The sequence below is a fragment of the Bombus pascuorum genome, chromosome 15, assembly GCF_905332965.1.
Source record: "Bombus pascuorum chromosome 15, iyBomPasc1.1, whole genome shotgun sequence".
In the NCBI taxonomy this organism is placed as follows: domain Eukaryota; kingdom Metazoa; phylum Arthropoda; class Insecta; order Hymenoptera; family Apidae; genus Bombus; species Bombus pascuorum.
The window spans coordinates 2,633,886-2,661,828 of record NC_083502.1 but is presented as its reverse complement, the minus strand read 5'-3'; the positions used below and the strand labels follow the sequence as shown (position 1 = coordinate 2,661,828).

Genomic DNA, 27,943 nt, shown 5'->3' with positions numbered 1-27,943 from the left:
ACAACAAATTGTGACTATCTTTTACGCATGACGAGTATGCTCGTCGTAATACAAAATATTGTCGTTTGTTCATGACGAATATACTGCAATTTATTGCAGTTATTAAATTGCAATGTATACAGCAAATTTAAATACTTTCCTACTTTACTTTTTACGCATGACGAGTATACTCGTCATGACATAAAATATTATGACGAGTATACTCGTCATGACATAAAATATTGCGTGACAAGTGACGAGTATACTCGTCATGACATAAAATATTGCGTGACGAATGACGAGTATACTGCAATTTAACTAGTGATGATTATACTCTTCGTAACACGAAATATCGTCATTTCCTCGTGACGAGTATACTCGTCAAAAGTAGTTAACTAGTTAAATGTCACTAGTTCCGGAAGATTAAATTGTTTTATGCATTTTGCGCTGTCAGACAACATCTGGACCTAACTTACTCGCGCTAATGTCAAGAATTCAGTTAAATCCGGTCTAGTTGCTTTTATTACGAGAGCAAAGTTAATCGATTCACAGCGTACGATGTGGTGGTAATCAGGTACTGTTAACTATAATTACTATTGCTATGTGGCGCAAGTGTCTCGATGTAATTTCGCCTTCCTCTAACCATCGATCGGACAAATTGATCTACTTCTACCTGCACGACTAACATCCTCGTAATCCATTCCCATTGCAGCCACCTCCTGATATCATTGAACGAACATCATTCTACAGTGTAGCAGCCGACAACATCACGCAAATGTCGACAACGTTTATCGGACATAGGACGTCCAATCAAACCTGTATTCATGAAATGTCGTTGGTCTCTGGGTTCGTAACTTCCTATCGCAGCGTACCGCGCACAGGTTTCTGCCCCCTTTTTTTATTTTTTTTTTTTTTTATTTCCTTCGAATTCCATGTTCTCGCAATCCATGTTCTCATAATTTCCAGCTGGATCACGATGTGCTTGTTACCACCGAAAAGTCCAAAAATAGAGAAAGAGGGGGAGAGAGAGAGAGAGAAAGCTTAGAAAATATTCATCAAATTCCTAGAAAAAGGAGCTCTTACTTCGCTTCCGTCTTGTTTCAAGCTACACCGTGAGGAATATTGAATAAATTAGCATATCGACGAGGAGAGAGCCAGGTACCTTCGTGTTCCACCATATACTCACACATATATTTAGCTTACAAACATATTTCAGCATTCATTATACAATAGAAGACTTTTGTATGAATTAAGTGTGTTGTATGAATTAAACATTTTGAAATTTCATTAACGCTTTGTGGTGATTACGATTGTGGTGATTATATCGAGCAAATTTGAAAGCAATCTGAGAATATACATAAAAGTTACAGGACTACTGTAAATGTATATTTAGTTTAAGTTTAAGCGTACAACAAGTATTAAGTATACGTATTAAGTAATATGTACGAAGTATATTGAACGTTCAGATCTACCTATGTAACGAATAATTGACTGTTCGAATACTTTGCTGACCTCTGCGAACGGTATGCTTGCAATAAACGAGTCGACCAGAAAAGCACGTTGATCAACTCTCCATAAATGAAAATACGTAATAGAAAAACAATTACGAATATTTCTTTTTAAAATGTTCCTCGTAATTTGTCGAACATATTGGATACGTATCTATATAACGGAAAATTGATAACTTTGCGAAAAAAACAATGGAGTTGCTCCTCGATCTGCCTTCCTGAGCGGCTCAAATATCCACAGCTTCCACGTACATTTGCAAACTTTTTTCAAACGTTACCGATACGATCATTAATTGTCACGGTGCCAATAAAATTTCAAAATGTATCCAACAACACGCACGTGATACGCCCTATAGAAGGTATCTACGAATGTCGCAAGTATTCTGTCAAGGCAGAAGGTAGAAGAAGACAGAAGCCAGGCCACGCAGGGTCTCGCGGAACTCTTCTGCCCACCTTGTAGAGTAACTCGGTCAGCCACTCGTTCCTCCACGAATTCCCGTCCATTTGAAGGGAATGCCGGGTTCAAAGGGTTCAATATTGTCGCTAGAGTCGCAGCCATTCTCCGTCGGAGGCTGATCTCGAGGCAGAGCAAATTATCCAGCCGCGGACTCGTCGAATGCGCACGTCGGACAGAGAATTATTAACCACGAGCTCGTCGACGGGTTATGCAACGGCGTGCCTCTCTCCAGGCCGTGAGTTATTGTCGGGAATCCTAAGGCGAGTTCCTAGCCGGGGAGGAACCTGACGAGTATCCTGACAAGCAGCCTGTTGCGTGACCTGACCGATCAATATCTGTACAGGCGCAACACCCGCAACCGCTCTTCCTATCTTCTCGACCTAACGCGTCTCGTTTCATCCCTCAGACCAACGTGTTCTCCTTTCTACTCTCTTTCTTCCCTCTTTTCCCTATTCTTGTTGTCGGTTCGTCTTGTTGAACGAGTAGGAACGACAGACATGCTGGCGGCTCTAGAGCATTTGTGAATTAATCCCGGGGACGTGGCAGTATTAGGAAATTTAATGTCATCGTGCTTATACTGATTCGGCTCTCTGTGAGTATGAGTAAGGGAATGGAGGATAATTTGAATGATTTGTAGACTATAGGTGTTTTGTGCATTTGTGGGAAATTTAAATATGTGCAACAAACGAACATGATATGCAAAAATATAAAATACATTCCTGAACAGAAAGATTAGGATGGGTTAAAATTGAATGATTTGTAGACTATAGGTTGTTTATGCATTTGTGGGAAATTTAAAGATGTACAATAAACGAACATGATATACAAAAATATAAAATACATTCCTGAACAGAAACATTAGGATGGGTCATTAAATTGAATGATTTGTAGATTATGGGTGGTTTATGCATTTGTGGGAAATTTAAATGTATATGAGAAAAGAACATGGTATGCAGAAATATAAAATACACTTCTAAACAGAAAGATTAAGATGCGTTCAAAATTGAATGATTTGTAGACTATGGGTGGTTTATGCATTTGTGGGAAATTTAAATGTATACGAGAAAAGAACATGGTATGCAGAAATATAAAATACATTCCTGAACAGAAAGATTAGGATGGGTTAAAATTGAATGATTTGTAGGCTATGGGTGGTTTATGCATTTGTGGGAAATTTAAATGTATACGAGAAAAGAACATGGTATGCAGAAATATAAAATACATTCCTGAACAGAAAGATTAGGATGGGTTAAAATTGAATGATTTGTAGACTATAGGTTGTTTATGCATTTGTGAGAAATTTAAATATGTACAAGAAAGGAACATGATATGCAGAAATATAAAATACGCTAGTTGGCAAGAAGATAGAATACCCTCAAATTTAATTCTTCTCCAGTTTTTACATAATAAATGCATCCAATTTTGATACTCAAGTTACGAGCACGGAGTAGAAAGTGCTTGAAAAACTAAGACGAAGAGCGCTTTAAGTTGTGTAGAGAAGGTCCTCTATTTTCAGGGAGTTTTCCCCTCTTTGCTGTTTGAAGTACCTTTTGTATTCCTTGCTTTTGGAAAATTGTGTTGGTGCACGAGAAACTTGATTTGAAAAAAAAAAAGAAAAAAAAAGGAAAAAACGAAGAATTATGTTATAATGAGAATCGCAAGCTTTCAGTATCGAAGAATTGCTCGAAGGTTGCTTTTAGTGTCTTAATTTCGAAGCAATTTGTTTGATAGCAGTTTTGAAAAATTGTCGAGGTGCTTGGAAAAATGATCGTCCGTAAGCGCAAGGTAGCGACTATCTCCATACGTCTTCTATCCATTTTTCCATTTTTCTATTTCCTTTATTTTCCCCATTCGTGTCAAGCGACGAGTAATGATGCGAAATATTTCGGTTTCATTGGAATAATGTCTCCTTTGTCGCGAACAAGTTTTAATTCCTCTCCCTCTCTTTTTCTACGAATTAATCTGAAACGAAACGCAGAACTTTAACAAATTTTCTCTCGATGCTGAGATTCAGATTTCCTGCAGTTTTTAAGCCGCAACTTGCAAGTTCCAGCTCGTGAAAACGTTGCTCGAATGCCTTGATAATTCACGATGTTGAACAACAAGTTGCAACAACAAATTTCTTTACAGAAAATTTCATCGGCTTTGCGGTAGTTCACCAATGACTGAATATCGAAGAATATTCGAGACATGTTAATCTTTGGAAAAATGACTCCTCTGTTTATATTTTTAATTTAAGACGAACCTCGAAACGAACTAAGCGTTACTTGGCGAAATTAATCGATCAAAGTGGTTATAGTGATGTTTCAATTATCAGTCAGCGATATTAATTACGTCATTGGCAACACGCAGTTGCAACTTTGCCAGTGAATAATTTGCAATAATTATCGAGAGCCTACTGGAGCGTTACGATGGCGGTTTAGACGTGTGTGCCTTTGAGAAGGCGGAATGCTGTGTAACAGTTCCTTTTGCTTGGAAAATTGTTTATTATACGAATGATTCGGTGTACTTCATCCGCGGAGGAAAAATAATTACGTGGCTAAAGAGCTTGACCCGCTTTTTCCAGGTTGACGTCAAAACTCGTATACACATCTCGACGACCGCCGAGAATTTCCATCCCTTCTTAACAAAAACATTACGATTCCTCGTTCAGCTCTTTTTCCAGCGGAAACTTTGCCCGTTGTCGAAGAAAAAAAATTAGGAAGCAGCCGGAGACTGAGAACCAAATCCGAATAAATCTAATTAGACCGAACTTAATCCAGACTGATCGTTAGATGGTGGAAAAGTAGCAGAAAATCCGCGACTGATATAATAAGAGACGATCAACTTCTTTTTATCAGCCAATCTCGAAAATATATGTCTCGCTTTCAAACGATCTATAACCTTGCTGCTTTCGCTCATCTTGGACCGAATTTTTTCCAATCCAATTTTCCGAAAAATTATATTTTCTTTCCTTTTTTTTCTATGTGTCGCAAGATTTCAATTTTGCGTTAAATATCTTTTTTAAGGCGTCACAGATGCTTGTTTTAATGGTTACGATTACAGCGAGATTCAAATGTAGAAGTTCCAGCATCGTTCTTCTATTTATCGACAAAGTATACTTCGTCAAAATTTAATCAAAATCGCTGTAGAAATTCTGTTGAAAGTGTATGACGAAGTTGGAAAGTTTCCGGTAAGAGTAGAAGAGTCTTGCGAATTCGTTTAATTTTTCAAGTTGAGTTGAGTTTAAGTTGGACTTGGATGTGGTATAGAGCGAAGTTGGGTCGGACGAGTTACTCGACGGCACGCCATTATTTTGATCACACGATCGCATTGTTATCGCGGCGACTGTGGCGTACACGGTTCTCGATGTTCGCCGAAGGAGCATGAGGGTGGAAAAGGGTAGAACGGATGGAAAGGGGACGCCGTTGGCGCCAGGAAGGCGTCGTTTACCATAGCACCGAGGCCTGCTCTCACCAAGACGCAGCATGACTCACGAAAATCCCACGAATTTAAACGCGAGCCTCCGGTTTCCAGCCACGGCTTCCACATCGAATTTAACTAGCTACTTGTTGAGATGAAAGCAGAACCCAATACTCTCGCCAGCCACGTTTATTCGACGCCAGAACCAATTATCTTAATTGAACGACGTATTTCGACTGCCTCGAAGAGTTTTTCATAAATTAAACAATTTTGAGTAAATCAGAGAGGACTTACTTCGCTTAAACTTCGCCTCTCTAATAATATTTCGCTTTCTTATTTCTGTAATAACTTTCATTCTAAACGAGACACAGGGTATCTTAGGTATTTTGGGTCAAAGTTCGACTGTTTCGAATTCTTCTAATAAAGTAGACAATTACACTTTGACATGTACTTTGATTCTTTAATAATATTACTATTTCTTATTTATATGGCAGTTTTTATTTTAAACGAGACGCAGAGTATTTTGGGTATTTTTGTTGAAAGTTGGACTATTTCGAATTTTTCTAATAAATTAGACAATTACACTTTAACATGTACTTCGATTCTTCAATAATATTACCGTTTCTTATTTCTATAACAATTTCCATTTTAAGAGAAACACAGAATATTTTGAGTATTTTTGTTGAAAGTTAAACTATTTCGAATTTTCGGTATTTATTATACATTCCACATTGACTCTTGCTTCGATTCTTCGATAATATTTTAATGAAATACTTCTACGACAATTTTCACTTTAAACGAGAGTGGCGAAGTATTTTAGACATTTTTTAATAAATCAAACAAGCAATTTCCAGCGAATTAAGATGGATACTCACTACGCTGTCTTAAACTTCCTTAGAATCCTTAACAAGATTTCTAGTTTTTTATTTCTCCAACAATTTTCATTCTAAACGAGCTGGTTTTTATTCAATCAAACGAACGATATCGATGGAAAAATAACAAATTCCGACGGTAGCTTAAACGTCGATTTCGCGATAAGATTTTCCAGTTTCTTATCAGTTCTAATTCCAAACGAGCTACAGTTACAGAATTTTCAAGGATATTTTTGAGGTTCGTTTTATTATTTCGATCGACGGCATATTAATAAAGTAAGAACGATCGAAGCCCACGAACGGATCACGTTAGTATTCACAGGTCGTTCTACTCCAGCGAAGCGTTTCCTCCAGGATGGCTCACGTGTTTCCCCTGAATCGATTGGACGCGCCGCTCCCTGAGCTTCCATTTTTGCGCCACTTCTCCATCGCGTGTGCCTCGACATTGCCGCTCAACCCGCTAACGACGTCGACCTGCTTTGCAATCCTTCAAATTTTCCAGACATCGTGAAATTATCGAGTATAATTGCTCAGATTTTTATTACGATATTGCACATACCGAGCTCCATTCAGACTCTAACGTTCTTAACAAGTCTCATAATTTCCAAGCGATTTGTCAGCTTCGTTTTACCTGCCTTTAAATTTCTCAGCGTTTACAGGTAACGCACAAGCGCGTACTTTGTCGTTCATAAGCATTAGCAGTCCTCCCGCTTTCGTAATTATACGTAGAAGACATATTCGTTGAAATCGTTCTAGTGAATTACTGCGATACGTCAAAAGGAATCAAGGTAATAATAAATTACAGTAATTCGGTAGCGTTGCAGTGCATGGAAATGGTACGGTGAATTGTCATAATTGCGCGTCGATGTCTCGACTATCTTCTAATCGAAATCCTATTGAAACAAAAAATACGATGTGTTAGACAAGACATTGTCAGATGCTCGATCTGTTTCGTAAAATCATTGTTATAGGAGATAACGTCGAAATTGATGAAAACGATGACTGAAAAAAAGACATAAGTTATATGGGTAAAAAATATTCTGTTATGTGAAATTGACGAGATTATCGTCGCATAATGTTAGAAGGAAACATTATAGTCTAACGTCTTAAATGACGAGAGTTGAACATTTTGCTAATTTCCTAATGATCTTTTGCAGTACCAATACTCCCATCTCAAACACTTTGAAATATGTTGAAATAAGTTGGTCATTTTCCACAACCTTTCCTAGGGACATAATAGGCGGACTATTTTAGCTTTCGAGATATTGGGAGAAAAGGTTGCTTTAAAATTACACATACGATATTTTTGTACTCTCAAGATATACATGTAACGATGTAAAAGCGTGGGTGGGGCAGATTTCCTCCTCCTGCACCCCTGCGGTACAGCAAATTCAATCCCACCCAAGTTCTACTTTAATTTATCCAAAAGTAACTTCTGGTTGGGTGAGATTCTTTATGGGGAAGGGGAGCGCACTTTTACTTCACAACACACATATACATATACATATATATTAAATATTCACCCTTAATTTAAGGGGAAATTTCAACAAATACGTACAAGGAGATGGCAAGAACTGCGAAATCTCGAATAAGCTGGCTGTATGTGTGTGTGTATGACGCTTCAGGTTGATGTTAAAACAGCCCCAAAAGGAACTCGGTGCGCGATCCTTTGTTCTCGAGAAATTAATACTTTCCTTTTTATGTCTTACTTTATAAATTTTCTTCGTACTACGACAGTATTATGTCTGTTTAGAATATTCACTCTTCTGTGATTTACTTTGACAAGTTCTCCATTTTCATTTATTATGGCACACTGCCGTATGTCTTTACGATTTGTCGAGTGAAATTTGTAGCAGAAGCATGCAAAACGTAAGAAACTGCCGCAAGAAGAACATAATTTCTCGATTCATTTTCCGAGAGCGAAGGTAAAATCCCTTTGGCACTGTTTCGCCATCGATCCACAGCGTCGAACGCACATGTAGCCAACTCGTTCGCGATTTCGCGGTTCTATTGCCCTCTCCTTGTTAACGTATTTTTTATCTCGGAACTTAAAAGAATATAATATATAATATATTATGATAACATATTTGAAGCTAATTTCAAGTGAAATTAATGGCTGCCTTATTTAACCCTTTTACCGTCTACCACCCTTTACCTCTACTTTTTATTTCCACTTTGTTGGTTGTACAAGCCTCGTCGACCGTTTGCTGCCCCCGGAAAATATATTAAAATCCTAATTTGCCTGGTAAAAAGAAGCCCTGGAGGGTGTAATCGGAGTCCTCGAGTGTTCCAGATTTTTCAGGGTCACCGATCCGAGGATCTAGAACGTTCCCATTGTTGGTAATATCGTCAGCGTGGCTTCGAATTGAACGTCGATAGCCGGATATGCAGGTCTGGTAGCTGGCTGTTAACGTCAGCCATTCTTTTGCAACACCGGCCAGAACAGAGGCCGGGGCCTGTTATCTCAGGCTACGTCAATTCCAATAATTGGAGGATCTTGATAACGCGGCTTGCACGTGTAGCCCGAGGCGCTGGCATTTATTAGCCGGGACTTGTCTCGATACAGCCATCCTTTCCTCCGATGTTAATTTCCTACCACCTGGTGGTAGCCTCCGATCCGCTAGATCAGCCTTCAGCATCGTCCAGATTTTCATCCTGGAGGCGAGGATGAAACTCCTACACTGAGAAAACCACTGCGCTGTCTCTCTCTCTCTCTCTTTTTCCTCACCTCGAAGTCACTGGATTTTCTATTTCTCCTGGATGTTGGGACCATTACTTCTGTGAAAGCAGCTTTTATTGGACCACGCAAGAACGTAGAAATATTCTTTATATCCACCGTATGGAACTCACGTAAAGGGAATAAGGATAAAACAGAAGAACCTTGCTCAAAGTACACCGGGCACACAAATGGAGTGCCTGTCCGCAGATTTAAGATCCTCAGTTCGAAATCCGCTGATCTCGGAATATTTTTCATCCGTCAATTTCTATCCTACCGTGACTAATCGATGGCTATTTATCGATCATTCGCAGCAGCGTTTTCTATAATTTGCTTTTGTATAATCAAGATACAGTTAATTGTAAATTGTTAGAAAAGCGTAGGATACAGTAGAGCTGATTCTACAACGAGGAGAGACATCTCGCGCTATAATTAACCATAATAGAAGATGGAAGGTTGAAGAGTATAGCGGAGAGGATTTTAATTAAAAATAGTGAAAAGGAGGGTGGTAGAAAACCTACGGGAAAGTTTCGCACCGGGCCCAGGAGAGTCGAAAGGGAGGAGGCTCGCCTACGGCGGGACATAAATTTCTCGATAATAAATGGCATTATCCTGGTTGCTCTAGCCGATCCAGAGCCCCGATCCTTGACACTGTAAACAATACGCGAGCGTAAAAGTAATAAAACGCGGTAAGGGACGAGCAGCGTGCCGAAGTAGCGCATCGGAGAGATTAGAAAAGAAGATGCTGCTCCGGAAATAAATCGGAAGGATCCTCGAGGGAATCCACGGGAGTAAGATTTTCCAGCGAAACGAAAGATGAACGAGGAATTAATCGTTCTAATGGGGATATCTTCCGAGCCTTTTGGATATCTTTGGCTATGAAACGCGTACATTCGTAAGAATCTTCATTTTTGTATCAGATTGTATCCGATTGCTGAAATATTCGTTAAAATATTGCGACAATCGGGTCGTTGGAACACGCATTCGCGATAACCGTGGTAGTACACACATGGCGATAGTGATTATAGCCTCAAGGCTAATTTACACTTTGACACTTGGGACGTGCATCGCGGTTGACTCGTCCATAATGAATACGGAAGATAAAAGATACAGTGTCTGTAGCAGTTTAATGATTAAATTCATTTCATTAGTTTCCAAACTAACTACTAGCGACTGAAACAACGAGTGTTGGAATTGAGTGAATTTTAGTCGTTTGAGAAGTTAGTTTAATAAATTTTGCCGTGTCGTGAACGCCTTGTTACTTGACAAACTTAGACTTTCCATCGTCGTTTCACTACGAATAAATGATCCATTCGATAAATTTATTTCTATTCATAAAATAATATTTGTTTTGCATGAAATTTTACATTTTCAATTATCTTTGCCAATGATCCCGTTCGAAACATAAAATTTGAGTTCATCGCTAACTTAGGCAACTCTTTCTTTTTCTTTGTATTTTTCATTATGAACGAATGAACCGTGATACAGTTCAAAACATAAAATTTGAGCTTATCGCTAACATAGGCAACTATTTCTTTCTCTTTATATTTTTCATTGTGAACGAATGAACCGTGATGTAGTTCAAAACAGAATTAAGCTCATCACTGACTTAGGAAACTATTCTTCTTTTACACTTTTCGTTGTGAACGAATGACCCATGATATAGTTCGAAGCATAAAATTTAAGTTCATCACTGACTGAGGAAGCTATTCCTTTTTTACATATTTTTTTACGAACGAATGGTCCGTGATACAGTTGGAAGCATAAAATTGAAGTTCATCGCTAACGTAGAGAGCTCTTACTTCTTTTTACATTTTTCGTTGTGGATGAACGACTCGTGATGCAGTTGAGAGTATAAAATTGAAGTTCATCGCCGACTTAGGTAACTCTGTATGTCGGAAACACGATTTCGAAGGGCGTGGTGGGACGGTTAAACGGTTGGAAACGCGTTGGGAATTTACGAGACCGGTCGTCGTCGCGATGTCGTTAACACGCGAGCACGTCGCGAGAGGCTGGTCGTCGCGGCGCAATTAGGATCGCGAGCCTACGCAGCCCGCAGCGGAAACTGGGACAGAGTAAATAGGCGAAAGCGTAGTGGGAGAGAGCGCTATAACGTTGAAGAAATGGAAAATGAGTCCTGAACAGGCAGCCCATAGAATCGAGCACGTCACTAGTTACGTCAAGGGCTGAATCACCAGCTCGCGTTTTCTTTATATTCCAGAACTACAGAGAAAGAATGCGGTGCTAAGTAATGCGTTGTATTCTGTACGGCAAAGCTGTTGTAAAATTTAGTACGTCGAAAATCGATCGATCTGCTAGTCGTAGTGAAATTGTCTTCTCAGTTTGTTTCACAGCTGAACACGTGGTCTTTAAATTTTATCCTCTTGAAAGTTTCCAAAATATTTCCTGTCTCAGTGACTATATTTTTTCTACTGCTACGAAATTTCAACTATTTTTAAAACACTTGCTACATCTTTCAACTTTTCGATTACATACATACGTCATGACTTCGTTGCCCGGGAAATCGATCTCGTAATACCGGCTTCATAGCGAGAAAGTTTCGAGAGTTGCGGCAGTTTAAGAAGATATCTGCATACCGGGATAACTTTTACCAAGCCAAAACCGATACCGGATCAACAATCTGGAGAGTACGAGCGAACCAACGATTTTAAACATTTTCAAGATTCTAATTACCGTGCTCGAGTGGTGCTCTTCTAGTACCTAGGATTAGTCTATCAAGGATCGTTCATCATGGCTCGTTCTAGATGCTTAAACCTCTTGAATCGTCGTAAAATAGTAGAATCTCTGATCGTGGAATTTGACGACCTTGTCGGCGATCAGCCGCGTGTTTTCGAAATGAAAAATTCTCAGAAGAAGCGGAAGCTGTCGGTCCGCGATACAAACAGCGCGAGCAAAGAAGAAACGCGGAGAATTTCTAGGATGAGGAAGGTCAGTGGATGTTTCTAGCAGGCTGCAGAACGATGGCTGCTTTCAATTACATCGTTTGACAGGCGTTGGTAGAAACGACGGCGACATGGGAATAGCGGCTGGGGCCGAGGCTGGCGTTCGTCCTTGAACTTTAATTCCCGTCGAACCGCTCGATGGCTCGGATTCGTCGTCGCTGGCCTATGACCAACACCACGTGGGACAGGTTTCCCGTGAAATAGATCCGAGCCGACGATTTATATACGATCGGGAACGAGAGAGCGTCCGCGTGAATTGCATCCTGTAACAAGATGCGGGCGGGCCGCTTCTGCTGGTAATCATCGGAGTTACTTTACAAATGTACTGTCATGCAATTGCCAGCGGAAGTCACTTGTTTATCCTCCCGACCGAACCGACCAATCGTTATCCTCTTGGTACACGATCATTGCGGTCAACGTGACCCGTCGATCAACCGCGCGCGCTTTACGAGCGTCACGCCCCTCCGTTTAAGACCAAGATTCCTCCGCTTCGATCGAATCGAGACGCGTTCTCATCCTCGAGACAACAGCTACTTATTCACCTGTTTCTTTGGAATATTTTGTTACAATATGCGTAGTTTCATGGAATACGGAGACGTATCCATACACGGTCGTTGGAAAGTTTGCGGGTTTGGACCAGTTAGCTGCTCTTGACGAGTTTACTCGTCGTAACGGAAAATATTGTCTTTTGTTCATGACGAGTATACTGCAATTTATTGCAATTATTAAATTGCAATTTACATAGTTAATTGTAAGTACTTTTTACGCATGACGAGTATACTCGTCGTAATACAAAATATTGTCATTCGTTCATGACGAGTATACTGCAATTTATTGCAATTATTAAATTGCAATTTATACAGCAAATTCTAACTACCTTTTACGCAATATTTTCTGCTACGACGAGTATATTCGTCATGCGTTTGATTTACAATTACAATCTGCTGTTCAAATCGCAATTGATTAATCGCGGTAAATCGGAGCAATAAAATGAAGAAATAAAACAGTCGTTTCGTTACAACTTGATTGTATATTTTTGAACAACCGCATGTAGTCTGTGTTCGACGAGTATACTCGTCGTCGCCTACTTTTCGCGACACGTTTTAGGTACTCGCTTTTGAAAGAGGTCGCAACAGCTAACTGGTTAGATCGCGTACTAGGATTTTAAAAGAGATAATCACCTGCTTAAGCGCACAAGTGTTTTACTCGTAACATTATCGTTTTACTTTAACGAAATTGCGATTAATTATCACGCGTACTTAGAAACTTGTAATTGTAATATTTCATTTTTTTTTTTTTTTTTTTTGTAGGAAAAAAAGTTTGTTTCAGCGGAGATGAATAGTCCGCCCAAACTATAGAGCGAGAGTGTACATTTACGCACACGCCCTCGTTCATAAATTTTAGCATCCTGGTTTTTGCTATATCGAACGTTACGCCGATATTTTTCGAAAGTTTGTCGAGTTACAGGCAATGTAGGTTAGTCGGTGTTAACCGGTACGTAGAGATCGGAAGGAAAGGGGATTCCGTGGCAAGGAATTGACGCTGGGCAACGATATATCCTCCTTTAATGCGATGTTAGGAACAGCCTCGGTTAGAAGAGCGAGAAAGAGACGGACGTGAACCGAGGGAGAGCATGAATAAGGCTTATAAGAGGGAACGGTGTCAAGTGCGCGCTTAAAAAAAACTCTTCTAAAAAAAGCAAACTTTTCAAAAGCATCATGTATTAGGAAAGTGGAGTTAAGAAGATCGTGGAGCACCGGCTCGACGTTTCGTCCCCTGGTGGTCGATCCTTTGAAGCCTCGTGTTCGAGGCCTCGGCGTTTCTACCAAAGCTTTCCGTTTCGCTTTTACGCGATATATTTTACCTTTCATGCGATATATTCGAGAACGAATTCCATCATGCGAGATGGTTGGTATTCCATCGTGAAATCTCCAGTAATTAAACAGCGGAAGAATAATTGAAATTCGTCGAAACGGATTTTCTATACGTATAAGCGCGCGTATTTTCTTTTTTTCTCTTTTTTTCCTTTTTACGATTTTAACTGATTGGTCGGCGTTATTAAAATCACGTCCCCGGCTGAAGCTCGTTCAGTCGTTAAAATTCCACGTGTACAGTCTCATGCTGGCTAGATGGACACGTTATGTAGCCGGTAACGATGCCCCGTTAGGTCGAACGTGGCTCGAGTCCGCGATCGTATCGATAATCCGTTCTCCCCCTGACAAATTCATGCCGCGTCTTTACCCGGAATCTAACTTTTGTCTGCGTTTTCAATTTTCGCGATCGTGCGCGTTTTCGCTGCGCCTCGTCGAAACGGGGCGAAAAAAGCCTCTCGAGCTCGAAAATTCAACGTCCGCCTCGTTTCGCATGATCAGAGATTCCATACCTCTGGGAATCAGCATAGATATTTTCAATGGGATTTAAATGAAACTGTAAATTTGGAGTATCGGGACAGGATCGACGCGAAGCAGAGGGGAAAAATTGCGGTCAGGTGCGAACAGCAGCGATTCGCGACGTCATCGGGCCGGATTAAAGTGGCCATTGTGAGGAGGCGGCTAAATGAAATTTAATCCCACCCACTTAAAGCCCCGCCGTGTATGGGGTCACCGATGAAACGCAAAAACGTCAAACGTATCATCTAGCTTAACGCGAGATAATCAGTACGCTTGAGAGCGGATTATACCTGAGGGAGAGACTCCTACGTTTAGAACTGAATTCTTTCAAAGTCTGTTAACCGGTTAACTGCCTTTGACGAGTATACTCGTCGCGAAGGAATGGCGGTACTTTGTATCGTGTCGACTATACTCGTCGTGCCTATAAACTAGTAGTACGATCTGCTGTTCAAATTGCAGTTTCGGTGAAAACTAGAACATATTCGTAAGTTTGAAGATTTTTCGAGTATTTCGATAAATTTCGAATAAAGAATATAATTAATTGTTACGAAAAAACTGTGTGTAGCGTGAACAACGCGATACATTTTAGGTAAACAGTTTTCAAAGAGCTTGCAACAGCTGACTGGTTAAATAACCAGTTTCAACGTTTCCGGGAAAAACTGTGCGAAAAATTCGACGATATTTTTTCGTCGAATAAACTACCGTTTCAGTTCGACGCGTGACTCGTAAATCTGTGTTGCATCCACGCGCGTTTCTTTTTCGCTGAAAGGCGAAATACGTCGTTTATGTTAGTGGCCGATCTAAGAGAATGAACAAACGACGAACCCACGTTTAGGACCTTTGGCAGTGGCGCGATAGCCAGGTCGCTAATGAGCAAAGCCAACGAAGGAGCGTGAGATTAACAACGACGAATAAAGTTACCTGGCGTCGTCTGGTGACGCAAAGAATGACCTGTAAATCGGTCGCGGTTTATTTCCAGGCGGTCAGCCTCGATCAACAGTCCTGTAGCGTTTTATACCGACGCACCACACAGACCGAAGGCTTTTATTAGACAGGCGAACCGTGAATAACAGTCACGTTGCGTTTAATCCTTAAAGACGTTTAAAATAGCATTGCCATTCGACCGCGAAAAATAAATTCGTGGTTAACCCTCTACCAAAGATGTTTTCACGATATCGTAATTTGACACACGGACACACACAGCTAGAAGACTCTTGACTTGGTAGGTCTGTTTAGAGAGGGGAATTTTTTTTTTTTTTTCATTTGCAAACTTTTTACAATCAATTCTCATTGAGAATTATAAGTAAATTATTTTGGCGTGATACTGTAGCTGAGAGAGGGGAATGACAGCTTAGAAAATGAAAGACTCGACGATGAACAGCCGTGCAACGATGCAACGATGTGATTCATAAGCGATGCACGTCTTTTGAACCCGCCTTTTTTCTTTTTGCCTTGAAACGTGCTAATGTATCGACAGAGTGTCCTGTAAGACGAGGACACTTTTTCGACCTGTGGACCCGACGGAGAAGACGTACGAACGGATGGGTGAGTTTATGAAGTAGTTGAGTGTACATTGTAGCAAGGATACTCGCTACTGGAAGCTATGGACTAGTCGTTATTCGTCACTTCTTGAATCGAACTAGTACGGCAGAGTAAGACAGCCTGAGTCACTCGAGCTTCGATGCTATAAAATTCCATCTTGAACTTAAATAAACCGCTTTCGAACACGAATCGCGTAAAAAATTATTCATAAAAATTTAGGGAATTGCGAGATAAATCGCTTAGGTCGACTCGAATAACTTTAACTTACCATACTGCCTTGTGTATTTATCGTAACGTTAAGCGTCCCTTTTCTTCGTTGCTACGCCTCCTTCCACGCCCTTTGTGTTTAACCTTCTAAGGAATTACGAGGGAAATATTCGATATTTTATCGTCGCAATCACGCTACAAGTTATTCGGCTTGTCGAGATCCGACTCGCAGTTAAACGACGTTAAAACGATACTTCTATGAATTTTAATTTCACGTTTCGAGAGTTCTGCACGCTCGATCGCTCAACGGCGTCGCTGTCGGGATTGCGTTGAACGTTGCATAGACTTAGGGGCTCTGACGTTTCCGCAGGTGCGAAATATTCAAAAGTCAGGTGAATAGCCGATGTCTGAGCACGCTGTAAGAAGTTTTCGAGTAAACGTAGGCGAAAATTGCTGGCCGCGAATTGCTCGGGCAACCAAACCAGATCAGACCATCAGAAAGCACGACGTCGTGCTCGAACAGAAAGCAAACGGAACGAGAACCGGTGGAAATTCCACGTGGGACTTTCGTAGGCTTCGCCAGCTAGCAAATCGATCTCCGCCGAATTATCCTTATCGGATCAACGAGATTAGTTTAGGAACGTGATTAACGTACAAAAACGAGATTAAGAGCTTCGATTAAGCGAGATTAGCAAACGCTCGCGACGTTAATCGTTCAGAAGTTTGCCAACTATGGCATGCGAAAAGCTACTTCTATGAGATTCTTGCGTTATTTGGAAGATGAAAGCGAGCGAGGTCATAGATTCGTCAAGATTATTGCCAGCCTTCTGTATTCTAATGTTCCCCGTGGGAAAGGCTCAGCTAGGGGACGATCGGGCGTTGCACGAAGTTCGAGATAGGTCGAGAGGCTCGCTTCAGGGCCGAGTTCGTACTCGAGAGCAGTTCTATAGCGGGTCCAAGCCCGGCTGGATTCGTAAGAAATCGATACGCGGCGAACCTGCCACCTGCTGGCAACCTCCGACCGACCTAGTGCAGGTTGCGTTTCAGCTTCGTTCCGCAACTGATGAGGATCACCGAGAACTCTATGCAACCTATCGCAACCTGAACCCACCCCAAAGTTCACCGCTACTTTTCTTCCTATCTTGTCGAAAAACGTGAAAATATCTCGTAGAAAATTGAATTTCTTTGTTCCTTTCTCTTTTTTATAGGAAAATCCAACCTGATCCGAATCTAATCAAGATCGTGTCGTTAAACCGATTGTTTCTATAGGAATCGTAGGAGTGTTTGATAGAGGCGGTTGGATATGCAATAACAAAATGAAAAAACGACTCTCTCGTTTGTCAGATTTACAGCGCCCTTAAATGTGTACACGCACACACGTATACCACGCACTCGGTCGGCACACGTGCGGGTCAATTTCACTGCACGTGGCTCGAAGCGAGCCAAATCTCCACGTGCATTCTCAGAATCCCTTCTCGTTCGCTGTAATCCAACATGAACGTTCGCTGAGTTCTCGATGGCTCATCCTCGGCAGAGTCATCTCGTCGCTATCGCACAACCAAACGTCAGAAGCGTAGCGATTAGAAAATACACTCGCGGATACGTATCGTCCGTATTAAACCACGTCTTTGAAACTTTGAACGAAAGGAAATGAAAGTTGTGGAAACCTAGAACAAGATGCGAGCTTGATATTACTTTCACAATGTCGTGCTAAGAAATAAACGAGCTAGAAAAAATGTTTACTATCGGGAAGAGTGAAAAATTCGACACGGCGAGCACGTAAAATGTAATTTTTTAAAGATGATGGGTCAATACGCTGTAGCTGCGGGCTCCAGACGCGCAGTTGATAAGATTTGAAGCGACACGACCAAAATAAATACGCCATCGTATTTTCGCCTCGATAAAGCGTATGCTTTAAATAACGCACCATTCAAACACTTGCGCGTTAAAGGGACAATAATATTATCAGGACCCTGGCAAGTTTTGTTTCTCGCAAAAAGAACAAGTCGGACAGCGTAGATTTTCACCAACGAGAGTCCGGCGTGGAGAAGAAAAACTTGCAGTAAATAAACGCCACGATCGCTAGCAGCGTACTTGTCACGATAAAGACAGGATAGAAATTAGCGTGGGAGTAAAAAGACAAGCGATATAGAGACCCCTAAGTATCCTTCTTCTTGGTAGAGGAGATTCGATCTCAAGAAGTCAAAGTCTCGAAGCGTAATCCATTGAGTTAGGCCGATTACACGGTCGACCGAGCGTCCGGAAGTTTCGCTAGGATTAATCGACTGGTCCGTCTGTGGACGACACGGATTCGAAGCTGAGCATTTTATTAGCCGGTCCGGGTAAAAGGTGTCGTCGTACCTGCTCCTTCTTCCCGCTTCAGCGGCCCATTTCCCCACTGTCGTTTTTCCTCTTTAGCCTCGGCCAACGAAGGGTCACTCTGTCTGGCTTTCGTCGAACATAGGTCCGCCAGTCTGAAAAATAGCCTCGTCGACCTGCTCAAATCAAGATATATATCGCTCGTAACGTTCTGAATACCGGCACGCTTCTGGATACGTAATAATCGAGAAGATATTCCATGGTCGTAAAATATTTTTATGTGCCGGTTCGCGAGTTAACGTTGTCGCATAGATATACATCAGCCTCTTTTCATGTTCATCTGATACGTACGCGTAAACCAGTACACACGAGAACTAGTTACTAGTTAAGTTAACTGCGTTCGACGCGTATACACGTCAATCCGTCGGTTTACCTCGGTGCGGTCGACGCGTATACTCGTCGTTTGAAATAAATTACCATTTACTATAAAAGTTGAAAATTTTAGTGGGAAGTAATGTAAATGACATTTGGTGGTATGTTTCTTTTATACTTCCACTGAACCTGTCACGTATTTCATAAAAAAAAGTTTGATTATTTGATTATTCTCTTTGCCGCGTATATCGGCTATCCCTCGAATTGTTTTGTGTTTTATACCGGATATAATTTTGTAAAGCTTTATACCAGACCGTCAAAAGCAAATCCACTTGGAAGATGTGCCATCTGCTGAAAAAATGCAGTCGCGTCACTGGTGCTCGACCCGCGAAGTGCCACTTTGTGCGGAACCCTTCATTCAGAAATACCCGCACTGAAATCAACCGAATTTCTTAAATTTGTTTTCTTTGATTTTTCTCCTTTATGAATTTTATTATTTCGTTAATTTTTTATCGAATAGAAATTTGCTTTACGTTTTTCGTAAAGTTTAGAATAGGAGTATCTGTCCTGCGTTCGACGTGTATACTCGTCGTTGCTCGATCTTACCTACGCAGCCTGTAAAGGATTTTTGAAACTAAATTCCGCATTTAACAGGTTAAAATGTTTCGACACAGAACATTCATGGCTGGAAAGCTACTGTTCTTTCGGATGTTGCCATTTTTTTATTGGATAATCCAAAGGAAAGAAAGTCAGCGATCCTGACTAAACGATGAGGTTCATACTTGAAAAATTCATACTTGAAATGCTCTTGTGGACATGTGACGGTAAACTGATCTGAAAATCTCTACCGTGGAATCGATGTGCAGGTGTAACGTCATGAAAGTATATTTTCTGGTGGTACGGATTCACGTCAGAACAATGAGCAGCTTTGATGGAGGAAAGAAGCGCGACGAGATTCGGGTGACTCAAGACCCTAGATTTACGCAGAGTCTGCGGCTTAATCCTCTTAGCTCTTCACGCTGGCGAAATATTTTCCAGTGTTTCTCGCTCTTGTTGCCTCTAGCTGGCTTCATCCTTAATGGCTTTCATCTCCTCCTTAATTAGCCATTTAGACTCCAGCTCCGCATTCTTCTGCATGAAATATCTACTGAGTTTTTAGAGGGCGAGAGTGTGTCACCTCTGGCACATCCCGTCTCGGGACGTTAGATTCGCACAGTGAGCTTGGTCTTTGATATACAACTTCATAGATACCTGTCCACACCGATCAACGATTTAAGGGCAACGACGCGGAAGAAAACTTGGATTCTTTAATCAATGACACCTAGTTGCAACGTCGTTGGCAAGGTGGCACGTTCGTAAACTAGTTTCCGTCATAGTCGATAGAAGTTTACTTTCCATTTTGGATCATCCGCACCTATTTTCTGTTACCTTCATCTTTTCCAACTTTGCCCAATTCCCAAACTTTGACCCTTTTTGCATATTATTCGCGAACCCTGTTCGGCTGTAGTTTCGAGTCAACATGGCAAAATAGAATAGACGTTAGTTCAGGTTTTAACAAGATTTCCCTCCACCGTGTTATTCTCTTCGTTGCTTCCCCTTTACGCATCCCTTCGGATATTTTCTTTTCAACTTTTGGAATACTCGCCAATTGCAGTGTACGTACGCCAAGTATCGTTATAATTCAGTCCCACGGATCACGATTTCGATTTAAGTGTTCAGCTACAGGTACCGAGAAATTTAAGGGATGATTCTTGAAGCCGAAATAAGGCGAAAGTCAAGAATTTAAACAATTGCGTTTTCGGCTTTGTTTTTTAGTTATTGACAATAAAAAATCAGATGAAATACGCCAGCAAACCTCCTTACACGAACGAAAGGAGGTTAGTCTGAGCACAGGGGCGCATAGTGACCCTCAAACCGAACGACACATGGACTGCAGCTTACGTCGTACGAGTCATAGAGAGGAAGATCGTGATATTCAGAGACGTAAATTACATTTTGCAAGCGAAATATCACGCATAATTTGTTAACACTCTGTACCCGACACATTGTTGCAACTAATAAATACCTGCTATAACAACGTTATAAAACGCTACAAAACGCTGTATGTCAAATACTGTAAATCACTGATCTTGATAGTCTGGAGGATTAGACTGTTGCTTGGCGCGCAGGAATCGTAAGGCAGCGTGCAAACTCCACTCGAATCCTGCGTCGCGCCGTCAAATATTTGCGTTGGATGGAAAATCCGCGTAAGCAGTTTTCCATTCGATACGGTCGTCTCCCGTTACTGCAAAAGTCTTTCTGCGATAAGCTAACCGAAAATTGTAATTTTCAGGGCTGTGAAGCATTTCTGTCTTTGCTTTCGTCAAACGATGTTCCGCCGTGCACGATCCAAAGAGTGACATCGCTATTATTATCCGGCTGGCGAGCTCGAATTGCGGTGTTTCAGCCGTTGGTCCATTGCGGAGCGCAAACAGGCAGACCACGAAGAGTAGAGAGAGAGAGAGAGGAGAGGAGGAGGATAGCATAATAAACAACGGATTCCGATTCCCAGGTCCAGAGACGCGAGCCGGGATTCTATCTGGTCGTTGGGACGAAGGAATTAACTCGGCCAGGCCTCCGCAAAGAAGCCTTTTAGGGAGGCGTACCGCGATTAGGACAAAAGAGTTGCGCTGGAAAATGGAGAACTCGAAAATGGATAACGACGGCGTAATTGCGGCGCTTCATTAGGAAGCTTCTTTCTTCCTTTGCCGGCTGTACAGGATTGTCTGCCATGCTGCCGTTGGGCGGATTTCTTTCTCCAAGGATACTTGCATGTTTTTGCACCGACTAATGGAACAACCTGAAACAGGATCGGGATCAATTGTACGAGCCCTTTTTGTCGGCTGATCGATTCGAGCCAGGCTTTTGTAAGCATCGGAGGTGGGAGCACAGATGATCCTTTTCATTATTCCCTGAAAGACTTCTCTTAATTTAGTAGCACAATCGTAACAATTATAGTTAGTGGAGCGCGCATTTCTACGCGTATTCTTATGCCTTTCAGAACGTAATTAAAGAAATCTTGCTGGAAAATTGCTTTATTGCCAAGCACCGTAAAAAGCGTTATGCCTTGCGCGCTTTATATATCGTCTCGCATTGTGCGAATTTCGTGCAATTTTCCACTTTCGCGTTTTCTACAAATGCGAAAATATTCAGTCTGGTAATTATTTATCCCCGTCGAACTGACTAAATTTTTATCTTACAGGGGATTACGTGAGCAAATCTTGAAGCATGCAGATTACACGTACTTGAGTTAGCAACTTACATTCGTTGGAGTTTGTATAATCGTAGGAATTGTAATTGTCAATCGAATTAATTGAGGCTCTTTTACATGGCTGACCAGATGTTGAGGCTACCGAGGTCACATGGTTACTAGGTCAGGAGCAAACGATTTCTGTTACTATTTTCTAAGAAATTCCCTTGGATCCAACGCTATAATTCAATGCAACGAATTGTTAATATCCCAATTAACGTAACTAAAATTGTTATACAGGGATAGATGGCGAGATCTCCAGGGATTCGTAGAACTTTGCTGGAATACGGTACTTCAAGGACGGTCGCAAGAAGGAACAGAGATATTGTCTGACTCATAGGGGAGTTGGAGCCCCATACATCGACAGCAGATCGCGATTGCAATCGTGGATGCGTCGTTACGTATGCAGCCTGCGTCCGGATAGGTCTTCCTACTAATAACATCACGCATTCCGGCTGTCTTTGCATCCCACGCCTCGACTTAGTTGTGGAGTAAAGCGCGAATCCCGTATTCTGTCGTCACGTAACGCTTTCGCACTAGAAAGCTGTTCTTCCACAGGAAGTTGAAAAGTCTTGGCTGATTGTGGCGCGCGATGTAAACGTTTCACTGAACTTACGGTGGCTCGCCAGACCATTCGTCGACATCTTTCACGAACATATTACTCGCTTGGTAAGAAACGTTTTGAAATTTCATTTTATATCCCATCCCAGTTATGGTTTCATCGATGAAATGCTTTTACGGTACTCTGAAAACGTGTACCTAAGTCGCAAGATGTATAGTACAGGTATATTAATTTGCGGAGATCAGAAAAAGGTTTTTAAACTGGCGACTATCCACTGTGTTCTTAAATCTCGGTATTCAGTAGGAACGTCTTCAACGCTTTTTAAATGCCAGTGGTGACCATTCGTACGGTATGCTAATTTTTCATTAAATGTAAGTTTGCGTAATTGTAGACATCTTGCGACGTTTACGTATATTTTCAGATTGGATTGAAACTTTCCGGATTTAATCTCGCGACAGTCGCGTTTCATTAGAGCGTTATTGAAATATGAAAATGTTTCCCGCGACACGCGCAACCTGCACGTGAAACTTTAATATGGCAAGTGTAAGGATACTCGTGCGAGTCACTGTACGTCACTGAACCCTCGAACGAGAATCCAACGCGTGCAAGGTGCGCTTGGATGTCACGAAAGAACTCATCCTGGAGATATTCGCGACGACGATTAAAAATCGTGGAGTTTTATATCCTTTGTTTTTTCTATTTGTCGAATTTCATTCGGATCCTCTTAGAAACCAGTGTGCTTCTGTCCGATGTTATCTGTATACTAATGCTGGAATTATTTTAACAGGATCTTTCTATTTGATGGGTCTGACGAGGGTGGTTTCTTGAAGCTGTTTCCCTCGAGGGCGGCGCAGGATGAAGGACGGAATTAAGACGACCATATTGCGACGAAATAGAATCGTTTCGGTTGCCTACACGAAGGGTGAAAACTAGGGTCGGAGATAGGACACCTTGTTCCGGCTTTTTACGTCGCTTTTCGGGCAGTCGCGAAAGGGAAACTTTGTCAGCAATTAATTTCTTCTATTTTCTTTTCTTTTCTCCTCGAATGCTTCAAAAGTATGTAGAACGCGTTGAAAGGTACTCCGCGAAACTGAAGATTTACCGCTCTCGTCTCTAGCGGTTCCGGTGAATTATTGCGAGGATTCTTTATCGGTGTATTACGTTCGCGAGAAGAGAAATAATTTAAGAACGCTTGGAACGTTTTGGAAAACGTTTGCAAGTCCCAGCTCTGCGTCTGCCCTGTCACATTCGTCGTCTGTTGAATTTTAATTCGCCCATAGCGGAGCGGGAACACCGAAGAAGACGCCGAAGCGAGAGCCGCCTGATTTTACTTTCTTTTGTTTCCACCGCGAAATTCCTATTTTCGGATATCGTTCGTTAACGGACCACGTCGAGTCGACCCGATCGAAGGGATACGATTTCTTCGGATTGCTGGCTGATTATGGGACGGAAGAACGAGATTGAAACTACGAGGGCGTGTAGATAGACAAACGAACAAGGACAGCGTTCAAGGATCGACCTGCCTATGCATGCACCTAGCGATGGGTATAACGCCGAAGCAAGTCGTCACGGGCCATCGTGCACAATCCTCTTCGATCTCCGTGAAAATCATAAAATCATCGAGGTTTTTTGAGAGCCTGGTGCTACTCTAGAGATAGCGTAGGGAGAGATTCGACCAAGAAGTTGTTGAAGTTGGTTAGAAGACGTAGGCGCGTCGAAGGGGACTGAGATGTTTGAAGGATGAAATTGCCGGAGAAGTTACCGGGAAGAGAATCGAATGGCCATCGCTATGTACGGGAGCGAGGCGTGCGCCAACACTCCACCACCACCACATCCACCAGTGCCACCACCACGATCGCGTCCGCCACCACTACCAGCCAACGGCGCACCTCGACTCTGTGCCACCTCTACTGCCTCCATCAGTCGACCCCGTGCAACGCGGCTCGCCGGCCGCCGCGCGAAAATTTACCCTCTGCCCGCCTCGATCTGCGCGCGATCCCTTTGTTTGTCTTTCCGCGACGCAGTCGTGTGTCCTTGGCGACTCGCGCCATCACGGCCAGCCACACAACAGGGTTCCTGCTTCGCCAGAGTGTGATCGACGACGGTAGTAGCCGCGTACAGCGTGTTTCGTTGCCACTTGTAGGAGGAGCGCGACCAGAAGAAGAGACATTTGGACCGGGACTGGAAAAAAGGTGAAAAAAAGAAAAAGGTGATATCGAACGCGCGTGCGTGTGCAAGTTGATCGGTGCGTATGCTTGGAAAGGTCACGGTGAATTAGACAGGCACAGAGGTAGCGCGAGACACGGAGAGACGGCGTGGTTAGAGAGTGGAGGCGAACGGAGAGGATTCCGCGCAAAAGCCGGCTCCACGGCCGGTCCCCCACTCGCTAACTTGTTGAGTCTCTCTCGGCAGGTGTGCTCCACGAAACTCTCTGCAGCGGAGCCTACCACGATGACGAACCTTGTGTTCCTGCTGCTTCTCTTCTGCTCGAGTTCCGTCAGGGCGAACGTGTCCGCGCAGAGGAACAACGTGCACAACGATCCCATGGTGGTGGAGACCACCAGCGGCCTGGTTCGCGGATTCTCCCGTATGATACTGGACAAGGAGGTTCACATATTCTATGGAATCCCCTTCGCCAAGCCTCCGATAGGACCGCTTCGATTCAGGAAGCCGCTGCCCATAGAACCCTGGCACGGAATCCTGAACGCCACTGTGCTGCCCAACAGCTGCTACCAGGAGAGGTACGAGTACTTCCCTGGCTTTCCAGGGGAGGAAATGTGGAACCCCAACACCAACATCTCCGAGGATTGTCTGTACTTGAACATCTGGGTGCCGCAGAAGTTTCGACTGAGACACAAGGGCTCGGAGCCGCCGAACAACGGGGACAAGAACGGCCTGCCACTTCTGGTCTGGATCTACGGGGGTGGTTTCATGAGCGGCACCGCTACCCTGGACGTCTACGACGCGGACATCATGGCAGCTACCAGCAACGCCATCATCGCCTCCATGCAGTACAGAGTTGGCGCTTTTGGGTTTCTCTATTTGAACAAGCATTTCACCAACAGCGAAGAGGCTCCTGGCAATATGGGTCTGTGGGATCAGGCTCTGGCGCTCAGATGGCTCAGGGACAACGCGGCGGCCTTCGGAGGCGATCCTGACCTCATCACCATCTTTGGCGAGTCCGCCGGAGGCAGCTCCGTGTCTCTGCACCTGATTTCTCCGGTGACTCGCGGTTTGGTCCGCCGAGGAATCCTCCAGAGTGGCACTTTGAACGCTCCATGGAGCTACATGACCGGGGAGAAAGCGCACGAAGTGGCCAGGATACTGGTCGACGACTGTGGCTGCAACTCCACCATGCTTCAGGAGAATCCTGCCAGGGTGATGGCCTGCATGAGGTCCGTGGACGCCAAGACCATCTCTGTCCAGCAGTGGAACAGCTACTGGGGCATCCTAGGTTTCCCATCGGCGCCCACCATCGACGGAATCTTCCTACCTAAGGATCCTCTGGATCTTCTCAGAGAGGCCGATTTCAAGGACACGGAGATTCTCATCGGGAACAACAAGAACGAGGGTGAGTCGATCTTTGTCAGCTAACGTACCGGTATGGCGTAACAGCGAAACCGGTTGTTTCGTGCGTCGCTGCAGAGGTGATCAGAGGACGATACGCTGGAACAAGCTCGAATCGATAGAGTACGCTGTTCGCAGAGATTTTTTTTCGTGTGGAAACGTCAGTCGGACAGGTTTGAAACGTTCGTTACGTAAAATACCGTTGAGCCGGACCGACCAGCCGCGTCGGCTGGGAACAATGGTTCCGGTGTATTGTCGTTGGATAATGCGGATAGCTATTCGTTATTGGCTCGTGATCCGCCTTTCTGTTTAATGAAAAGCTGCGTCGCGCGACGCAGCCTCGAGAAATTATTTCGCAATCTTTAAACGCGACCCACTCTACCTAATTAACCTTCCGCGATTTAAATGCCTCTGGGACCTCGGCTCGATAGGTTTGCTCGCGTGGCCGAGATCGACCGAGTCTTTTAGCCGCATTCAGAAATCTATGCAGCAAACTTTATGGTAGTTGGTGGTCGGTGTCGTCAGAAGACGAACTCTAGCGACTTTCAAAATCTCTAAATCGCGTCCGACCAGCAAAGGGAACCTGTTGACGGTGCTTGCGCGATTACCTTGTCGTTACATGGTGACGATTTGATCGCGGCTCGATTCAAGGTAGATCCGAGAATCCGTGCAGGCGAAAAGCATGAGCCGAGAGACTCGTCGATCGCTGGCCCGAGGAACAGTTCGTTAATGGCAGTTTTTCGCTGCAGCGAGTCGAGGTAATTAAGTAACTCTTCTTCTCGTTTTGTCCTCGTCGTGTCCCTGCTTTAAATCGAACGCTTCTTTTCTCGTCTTTTTCTCGTCCGCGAGAGAAGTTGAGCGCGGCAGCGCTCGATGATTGCTCGCCGGATCATAAATCACACCGTTATTCGCGACGATTTCAAGCTGCTCTCGGAATATTTGATCCTCCAGCCGTGAGGGACGGGAAACCTGTTAGCATAGCGAGTTTCAATTGGAAGAAGAAAAAGAGAAAAAAGAAGAAGAATCATACGGTCGCCTAAGATTGCGAGAAAAAAAGCTTCTTCGACGTTAAATGATTTAATCGAGTTGATCGAGCGCTTCGTTTCCACGGGGATGAAACGGGCAAAGTCTGATAAATTGTATCCTGTCCTTGAAGTCTTAGCCGTAAAATGATGAATCAGACTTATCTAGCTCGCTCTTCGACGCTTCTTTAAAACCATTCGTTAGTTCGATTCTTCGGATTTCGGTCTTTGTAACGTTCACGAGCCTGGCGATCGTGCTCCACGTCGATTGCTACGTAGGTGCTGAGTTCTTGCCGCACACAGTGAGAAAAAGTGTGGAGAAGTCGAGCTTGCGGTAATTGGAAACACGTAGCTTGCAGCTATAATTAGCTGGATCACATAAAATATCGTGGGAATCGTTCTCTTCTGCGAAATCAGTGTAACCTGTTTTCTCCTTTCAAAAGTAAAATTCGGAAGTAGAATTTACGTGCCCAATTGAAATTCAAACAAATTTACCGCGAAGATCGATAAATATTTATTAGAAATATTAGCGAACAAGTGACGATTTTTATTATATTATTTAGACAAACGGACTTTTTAAAAACCTGTGTACACAGTGGTCATATTCCTCGTTCAAAAACAACGAGATTCGTCCATCTACTACATTGCGCTATCTCTAACAGTTTCCAAGATATTCAGAAAATATTATACGTGCTCGACCTCAACTTTAAGACTCGTTTTCACCTCCACCAAAATGTAGATGATCGCCGATGAGAAAGATAAGAGTGGGATATTTC

At 42.9% G+C, this 27,943-nt stretch overlaps 1 protein-coding gene across 1 annotated transcript in view; it reads left to right on the top strand.

Moving 5' to 3' along the window:
• The first annotated feature begins 24,786 nt into the window (after positions 1-24,786).
• Positions 24,787-27,943, top strand: part of LOC132914984 (acetylcholinesterase-like) — a 152,063-nt gene continuing 148,906 nt past the window's right edge. Inside the window, exon 1 of the mRNA XM_060974576.1 lies at positions 24,787-26,149. Within this exon, the coding sequence (XP_060830559.1) occupies positions 25,030-26,149 (1,120 nt within the window). The 5' untranslated portion in view covers positions 24,787-25,029. The remainder of the gene's footprint in view (positions 26,150-27,943) is intronic.